This window comes from Cervus elaphus, chromosome 29 (assembly GCF_910594005.1).
Source record: "Cervus elaphus chromosome 29, mCerEla1.1, whole genome shotgun sequence".
NCBI classification, from domain to species: Eukaryota; Metazoa; Chordata; class Mammalia; order Artiodactyla; family Cervidae; genus Cervus; species Cervus elaphus.
Genome location: NC_057843.1, coordinates 21,476,409 through 21,485,656, shown reverse-complemented (window position 1 = coordinate 21,485,656; position 9,248 = coordinate 21,476,409). Strand labels below are relative to the sequence as shown.

Below are 9,248 nucleotides of genomic sequence, written 5' to 3'. Positions count from 1 at the left end.
CCTTTCTCCACTGAATTGTCTTTACACCTTTGTCTAAAATTAGTTGTCTATTTTTGGGTGAGTCTATTTCTAAAACTGTCTATTCTGCCATGTTGGTTGATTTTTCTATCTTTTTACCACTAATGCACTGTTTTTATTATTATAACTTCATAATAATTCTTGAAGTAAGATACTGTTAGCCTTGAAACTTTATTTATCCTTTTTTCTTCAAAGATGTTTTGGCTATTCTAGTTCTTTCCTTGGCATTTCAAAATGAATTTTGGAGCAGGTTTGACAATTTCTACTAAAAAAGTCTGCTGGAATTTTGATTGAGGTTGAATTGATCTATAGATCAATTTAGGTAGAACCATCTTAAGAATGTTGAATCTTCTGAGCCATGGAATGGTCTCTCTCTCAATTTATTTCAATTTCCTTTATTTTTTTATCAGCAAGGTTTGTTTTTAGTTTTTCACACATTTTGTCATTTTCCATTTCAATAGACACACATTTTATTTAAATACATTTACTTTAAGAATTTTTTTTCACTTATTTGGATGAAAATCAATATCACTTGCCATAGTGGGAAGATAACTGAAAATAAAATAAATACAGAAAAATAGTGTCAAATTCCAGGTAAACAGGGTTACTTGTTGAGGTGCTTTTAATTTTTTTAAAGCATAATTGATAAGGCTTAGCATATGATAGTCATATTTACACCAAGCTGAGCATTTTCCATTATGTAATCAAGATCATTGAAAAATAATAGAAAAAAGGAATATTTTTTTTACTCACTAGGTAATTCACTGTGCTTTAATGATCCATATAGCACTGAAAACTCATTAGTCATACATTTGATGTGAGTTCCACAATAGGGGAATAAATAGCTTTTAGGCAGTAGTGGCTTGAGCAAAGATATAGAAGTCTGAGAAAATTGGGTATTATAGATTCCACAGAGGTTAGGAATTCCCAGAGTGGCAGTTCTAAACCTTGGTTATATACAATCTTCACCTTGAGAGTTTAAAAGACTCAGAGTAAAAAGAATCAGAATACTTTGTTGAGAGTATTTATGTAAGTTCCATAGGTAGTTCTAATACTTAAGAAGGGTGGGGAAGTTCTATGATAGCCTATCAGGATGCCTATATGGGAGGATGGTAATGGTGGTGTTGGTGTGAAGTGGGAGGGTAAGAGAAAGCCCAGACTGATTAGCAATGTCTTCCCTGGATGTCAATAGGTGGAATGGTAAAAATTTCATTATTACTTGCTATCTTAGTACTAGAATATGAATTGCCTGTCAAGGCAGTTGACTGTTACCTTGAGAAACTGATAGAACCCTGACTGTCCTTTCCATTAAGGAACACACTCATGACTTTCCTGCTTTATTTTTTATTTATTTAGTTTTTTTTACTTTCCTGCTTTAAATTGCCTTTTGGTTTAAAAGCAATATGATATTTTCTTACAATTAAAGGCATTAAGTGCATATTTTAAGTATGCAATTAATAATAGCATGTTTAAAGAATGGTCTAGATGACCCTCCCCAACACTTTACAATAGAAATGTGAAGTATTTTTGAAAGTTTTAACATAATTGCTACCTATAAGTTGTTCTAGATAAGAAATTCATTAGGGTTTCTTTGGATGATAATATTTCAAAATATGGTATATAGAATCCAAATTTACATCTCTAAATAAACAGATGCATGAGAAGATTCTGAACGTGAATCAGGCCCCTTAAATACTTATCCACTGTTTTGACGCAGCCCTAAGGCCCTAAAATAAGGTATCTTTCAGGTGTGGGCAATATTTGCAGCTTGTTTGTGCTTTCTCATTAATATTGACCGTGCTACCATTCTAAACTGGAGAAGGAAATGACAACCCACTCCAGTATTCTTGCCTGGAAAATCCAATGGGCAGGGGAGCCTGGCAGGCTATACAATCCATGGGGTCGCGAACAGTCGGATACGACTGAGCGACTGAGCACACACACCATCTTAAACACTTCATCTGGGAAAAGGAAAGAAACGGAGAACTCCATGTTCAAATCTTCACACTCTCGTAGGAGGAGCTAGGAACTGGGGAAAGAACTCCAAATCTTGCTTAATTTACGAAGGACAAAGAGGCATGGGGAGGGAGAGGAGATTATTTTACAAAAAAACATACATTGAGGAATTCATGGAGAAGCAAGTGGGAGAAAAGGGCTCTTGTGCGAGTGTGTGAAGGGGCAGTCTCTTGTGTCTCCCACCGCCCCTCCTCCCAGACGGTCAGGTCCCGCCGCGGCCCTCCCTCCCGGGTTTCAGCCCTTGGCCGGTAGATCCAGTGGGCGGGGTAGCTTCTGCAAGTCTTGCCTCTTGCTTCCGAAGGCGAAGGCGCGGAAAACAAGGCATTAACTTAGCGCCCTGGGACTCTAAGAGGCTCAGTAGACTTCTGCGCCTCTTAAGAGTCTCCAGCTCTGGGAAGCGGCTGTCCCCAGTTCATCGCGGGAATTGTGTCAGACTTTGTCGGTGTGGGGGTGGTAGGCAGAGGGACCAAGGTTGGCCCTCTCGGCCCCCGCATCCCAGCAGGGTTAGCTGCGGACAGCGCACTCTTCTGTTGCAACTCCTCCCTCACCAGACACTTCTCGGAAATGGAGCAGTCACAGTGTGGCAGTAGAGACCGCAGCCGCAGCGGCCCACCCCACCTAGCTCCGGGACTGGTGGTAGCGGCCCCTCCGCCCCCGTCTCCAGCGTTACCGGTACCCCCGGGGATACCCGTTCCTCCAACTTTCCTGCGCCCGTCCAGCCTCTTTCTGAGGGCAGCCTCCACCGCCGGAAGCGGAGGTTGCCTGCCGCCTGCCGAACTGGAAAGGGGGGTGGGCGCTGTGGCCGGTGGCTACCCACGGACACCCAAGTGCGCCCGTTGTCGCAACCACGGAGTGGTGTCAGCCCTCAAGGGCCACAAGCGCTTCTGCCGCTGGCGGGACTGCGCGTGTGCCAAGTGCACCCTGATCGCAGAGCGCCAGCGTGTCATGGCCGCACAGGTGGCGCTGCGCAGACAGCAGGCCCAAGAGGAGAGCGAGGCTCGGGGGCTGCAGCGGCTTCTGTACCCTGGACCCTTAGGACCAGGGGCTCGGTCATCCGGAGGCAGCAGCAGAACGGAGACTTCCCAGACAGCCTCGAGCGGCCCTGCGACGGTGACTGCTCTGGGACTGAGTGCCTCGAGAAAGGCTAGTGGTCTGGCGACCCCTGTTTTCGAAATTTTCCAGCCAGATGATGTAGAGGAAAAACAAGGTGAGTAGATCTTACATTTGCTCTTTGCAAAAGAAAAATGGTTGTTTTGGAGGAGGAAAAAAAAAAAATCTTTGAAATAAGCAGCCATGGCATGGAGGAGGGCAAGAAAGAACTTAAAAGAAGCATTTAAGTCCTGGGAAACTGCTTAGAGACCTATCACATTCACTTCCGTAGGGCTTTCTGTCCCTTAAGTGATAGGATAAATGAACAAATGAAGTACCAGTGATCAGTTGAGGAACTCATTCTAGGATTGCAGTTTGTGCCCAAGTTTCTCTGCGAGAGGAGACGAACTTAGAGCAAAGACAGTGAAAAACTTAGTGAAAGAAACTGCATTTTGAGCTTGCTCTGTATTCTTTTTAGCTGTAAAACCAGAGTTAATGTGATCTTGCATGGAAAACTCACGTGTGGTTGGGAGTACAGTCTTCACCTGTGGGACAGACCAACTAGAAGTGGGGAAGAGACTGAAATCTACCAAAACATTTTTACTCTAAAAATTTTTAAGCGTCCCACTTCTTTTCTTCAGCTGCTTTTTAGCCTCCAACAGTGTAGAAAACTCTAACATTTCAAGTTATACCTCTTATAGGAAAGAAATTTAGGTTTTCTAAATTTAGGTTAGTAAAACCATTGATATGAATTTCAAAGTCCAAGAATTTCTTATCTTTGGGGATCTTAACCTTTGAGATTTCTTTATCCAAGAAGTTTTAATTTTTTTCTCTCATTTATTTACTGCAAATTGCCTTCACCCTCTATGTCAGGTAAAAAGATTTCTTTTTTTGACTAGGGTTATCCCAAATTAACCTTTCATGCTAACAAATCTTACTGTATTTTAGCAAATTTCATAATTCTACAGTAGGTCATACTTGCACAAAAATGTCATTTTGGTGTTTTTGTATAAATACAAGATGGGTTGAATCATATGAAGTTAAAATATAATGATGTATTAAGTTATTAATTAAGTTATTAATTAGAAAACTTACATGAATTGTGAAAATTGCAGCTCTTAACAGATCACAGCATTTCCTTTTGAAAAAGACTCTTTCTCTGCTTAAATAAGACGTATATTATTTTGTTTTCACCTATGTCACTTTTTGTCCATGTTCTAGTTTGTGTCAGTGGACAAAATGTAGTTTAAACATTTCTCATCAAAAATCAAGGAGGGCTGAAGAATAAAGTTGTTAAGCAAAACTGCTATAAAAAGAAGTAAAAATTAAAAGTCTGCAAACTAAATTGACAGTGAGATCTGATTGTCGACCTTCTGCTAGGCATTGACTTATGTGATTTTTTTGAGGGGGTGAGGTTTTATAGGATCATTTATTTTATTTTATTGTTTGCCTCAGTTGACCTCTTTTTTTTGAAAAGATACTTCTAAATGGACTGCCTTCTCCTATACAATATCCATGAACTGTAGTAAACTAGTATATTTATTCATTAGACAAACAGTGGTTCAGAGGTGAATAAGATTTTCCTACACAAAAGAATATTATATTCTAAAGAAGGAAAACTATATGTGTCCTAAAACTACAGTATAATACATAGCATACAATGATAAAAAACAGCTATAGGAGTTGAGAGAAAAGAGATGACATAATGATATTGCAGTATTTTAAAGACAGCTTATTTTCTAGACAGTCTGATGCCATCAGTATTTCATTACATTATATTGTGTTTTATGCATAAACTACTATAGAGATGAAAATTACTATAGAGATGAAATTGTGATACCTTACATGTTAAAGGGGTCATATGTAGTGAATTATATTTATAAATAAAATTGAGTGGCAGACCAAGGTTGATCTATCTCTATATCATTAGATGACTTTTATTGTTTTATTTAAAGGTGAAAATTCTAGAGTCTTTGTGATTTTGCAGAAGCAACACTTTTTTTCTTTGTCATGTTTGACATAATGACAGCATTTTCATTCTCAATGTGTTAAATTGTACACATTTAATTTTATAAAGCAAATTGTAGATATTTGCTTAGAATTTGGGACTGCTCTTTGAGAAAACATAGGAGCATTGCAAATCATTGCTATAGGTCATATGTGTTTTGTTACATTCATAAATCTTGTTTGAAGAGAAAGTTGGCAATAAAACCTAGTACCTCATTGACAGTTTACTCTTTCTAATGGAAATAGAGAAACTCCATCTATAGATTAAGAGTAAATGTAAATAAAAATAAAAATTATTTATTATTGTTCTTCTGGCATTAGCCTTGCAAAAAGTATTTAAAGATAGTCTTGTTTTATTAATAGTCATATGCTTAACATATTGAGATAGAAAATTAGATTTTTCTGTGAAACTGTTTTCGGAACATTTCCCTTAATATTGAAAGGGAATTGTTAGTTAAGGTAAATGACTAATATTTTTTACAAGATACTTTAAAAAATAAACAGATTCCAGTAGTGAAAAGAGTGCTGTAAATTATTTTCTTTTAGAAACAATTTGATTATAAACTCATTTACTGATATTCTCTGGAGATTTAATGAGAAAGTCCATATTTTACAGAGGATTATGAAAAATATCAACTCTATTGTGTCTCACATAAAATGAAATATAAATCTCTGATATGATTTGAGATTGGTATAGCAGTTGTCATTATTGATTTAGATTTGAAAGGAAATGAAAAATTCTGCTATTTTTTCACATTATTCAGGTACCTTAGTTGGAACCTGAAATGTGAGTAAAAAACCAGTTTTTGAAATTTAGCATTAGTGATTAAATACAATATTCATTTTAATAGTAAGATTGTTCTTTTTTTCTGATTTCTTATCTAAACAATTGTTTTATTTAGTGCTGTTTGCATATTGTCACTGTGGGAAAAAAGCCCTCATGTGGATAACAACAAAACTTGGGTAACATTTATGAAAATTTTGAATCCCTAAATGGGGCAAATAATGTAAAATATTGGTGTTAACAGTTGGAGGGTAACAATAGATTTCACCTTCTGATTCCTAAATAACTACAGCATTTATATATTATAGAACTTTGTGATCCTGAAATGACATGATAAATTGCATTTTCCCACTATTGCAACACCTGCATTTTCAAATGATATTTTAAAATTTTTGTTCATTAACATCTTTTACAGTGAATAGTAAGTATTATTAATATACTATGAGTAAACAAGTTATTTTATCCAGCATTAATTATAAGTGGGCAGTACTTTGTTCTTGGAAGTTTTCCCTTTATTTCATTCCTTTTTTTCCTCTTCCCCAGGACAAAAGGAGAGTAAATGTGACTCATGCCAGAGTGGACAAGAAGAACTGGGGTCTAAATCCCATCAGTTTACCCTGAGATCATCTCCTAAGTCTAATGATGTCGCTGGAAAACAAAACATCAGGTCATCTATTTCAGAAAACCCAAACAAGGATGATAGCATTCAGTCTCTTCATCCTGGGGAGCAGTCAGGAGGGGAAGAGAGTCCCAGGTCCCTGTCATCCTCTGATTTGGAATCAGGAAATGAAAGTGAGTGGGCCAAAGACTTCACTGATTCTACAGCCAGCCATCCCACTGTGTCCTCTAGACCAAGAGACCCTCTTGATATCCTTACCAAGATTTTCCCAAGTTACAGACGCAGCAGGCTAGAAGGCATTCTGCAGTTCTGCAAAGGGGATGTGGTCCAAGCTATTGAAGAGATCCTAAATGGAAAAGAACACAAACCAGACACCAGGGACCTAGCAAATTCAGGACCATTGGAAAACACAGCTTTTCCGAGAGTTTCGAATTTTAGTTTAGCTGGAATTGGTTTTGGAACTCTAGGAAATAAATCAGCTTTCTCTCCCCTTCACACTACTTCTCCTTCTTATGGAAGTGATTCAAGTCTCTACAGCTTAAATCCTAGACTAGGTATCAGTCCATTTCGGCTGGCATATTCCTCTCCAGGGAGAGGACTGTCTGGTTTCATGTCTCCCTATCTGACTCCTGGGTTGGTACCAGCATTGCCTTGTAGGCCAGCTTTGGATTATGCTTTTTCAGGAATGATTAGGGATTCTTCTTACCTTCCCATCAAAGACTCAGTAACTGGTAGCAGACTGTATTCCAGGCCAAATCAGAGTAACCTGTAATGCATCTGCCTACCTCCCTTTCTGGAGTATTTCTAGAAGCATGCACTACAACTCACATACCCACATCTATTAATGTGTTTACTATGTATGGGAGTGGATTATCAGTCTTTAAAAATGCTATTTTTTTTACAAGCGATATAATAGATTTGAGATCTAAAGACTCTTCTTTAGCATTTATTAAGTGAAAGAAACATTTAAACATCATGTGTGCCTTGAATAAAACCATTTCAGGAAATATTTTTACTTTAATGAATTTTCTCCCTAAGATATCAGTTGTAAATTCCTAATTTAAAACTATACTTGTTTTTAGTTCATTGAAAAAATGGAGCATATAATTATAGCATACATTATGAAGCAGTCTAGCATTATATAAAATGAGCTGGAAGTAAGAATTGAAAAATTGAGGTAATTCTAAATATTATTCTAAACTTTTTTTCCTCTTTCTGTTTCATGTACACAAGAGAGATGAAAAGTATTCAAAGTATTTTAAAGTATTTTATTCACATATAAATGATTAGTAGTTAGTAAAACTTTTGAGAAATTTAAGTCCTTATTTTTTTCTGAATGCCTTGTTTTTCATTCGTATCTGCCATTGGTAATAAGTGCCATTAATAAAGCATTTCTGTTTAAAGGAAACTTTTTGTGAGTTAAACAAAGGTCTGTGAAGTAAATCTTAGGAAATGAGAATGCTCCATCTCCTGGCCACTATCACTAATTGCAGCTAAGTTCTGGTAGCATGTAGAAATTAGATACAAATGGTTCCTAATAGTATGATGTAACCATTTCTTGGAAATGCTTATTTTGGATCATGCTCTATTGAATTTTTATATTATAAAATGAACATCTAATGAGGATGAGGATTTAAAGCTTTCAGTAGGCTTATGCTTTTATCTGGGGAAATAACCTTTTCCATATGTTTGTGGCAAGACTATGGCAGCCATTCTCAAAGGTAAAAATCATTTTATTCAGAAAACTTAAATAGTTGCTCATATGAATATTAATTGACTCTAGATAGATAATGCTTAATGCATTGAGGAGATAAAAGATTTCCAAGGGGAAAAATTGTCAGTAAATTTTAAAGGTTTTCTTGAGATTTTAAAAGTACTTTTGTTCTCCATCTAGAGAATTTGAGTTATTTATTTTAGTCAGTGGGAAGTCCCTGAGAACAAAACAATTTTAGGAAATTTTCTTTATATGTCATCATTTATCTTTTAAAGGATTGGAGCTCTATTCTGTTGATAGGAATAAATGGAAATCCAGCTGTGGTGTAAAATAGTTGATGAATTAGAGACAGTTAAAAGAATTTGACAGCATTATTTACTAAAGATTTCTTAAATTATGTGTATGTGTGTATGTATGTGTGTGTTTATATATATTGTGTATCTACCTTATCTGTCTGTATATTATACACTTAAGCTCTGTTGGTTCTATCATCATTTAGACTTTTCCATTGAGCCAGATAAGAATATATTTCTAAAGTATATTTTACCAGCAAATATCGTATTAAATAACTGCATAGAATCTGATGCTGATTTAGGATGTAAATGTGTAATAGAGTATGCATTATTTTTAATGGTGTGAATGTGAGAAAGCAGATCTTATAAAGATTTGATACAGTTAATATTCATTATTTATTTATAAAGTTTTAGATTCCAAGCCTAAATCGTAGTATAATGCTTGGCAAGTAGTTGATATTCAATTAATATATACTAAATGAAGGAACCATTTTGGATGGTAGATCTCTTTGAGACTGATAAAACCAAAGAACTCTGCAAAGTGGTTTACAGACATAGTTTTGAATACAATTTCTTGGGATTCTTGAATCTACTAAGTGCCATTCAGGTTAGAATACTTGGTGATTTTTAAGGTATTTCCACTACATTAATTCATTTGTTGACTGTTATTTTAAAAGTGCTAGGTCCTATAGAGGATATCAAATGTAA

The 9,248-nt window shown here is 36.2% G+C and overlaps 1 protein-coding gene across 1 annotated transcript; it reads left to right on the top strand.

Moving 5' to 3' along the window:
- Positions 1-2,320: 2,320 nt before the first annotated feature.
- DMRTA1 (DMRT like family A1) lies at positions 2,321-8,599 on the top strand. Its single transcript, XM_043891149.1, has 2 exons — positions 2,321-3,241; positions 6,458-8,599. Exons 1-2 carry the CDS (start codon positions 2,599-2,601, stop codon positions 7,303-7,305), a joined length of 1,491 nt encoding a protein of 496 aa, XP_043747084.1. The 5' UTR covers positions 2,321-2,598; the 3' UTR covers positions 7,306-8,599.
- Positions 8,600-9,248: the final 649 nt, after the last annotated feature.

Coding starts and splice junctions, on each gene's coding strand:
- DMRTA1 (XM_043891149.1), top strand. CDS start 2,599: ATGGAGCAGTCACAGTGTGGCAGTAGAGACCGCAGCCGCAGCGGCCCA. Junction 3,242..6,457: donor TGATGTAGAGGAAAAACAAG/GTGAGTAGATCT, acceptor CCTCTTCCCCAG/GACAAAAGGAGAGTAAATGT.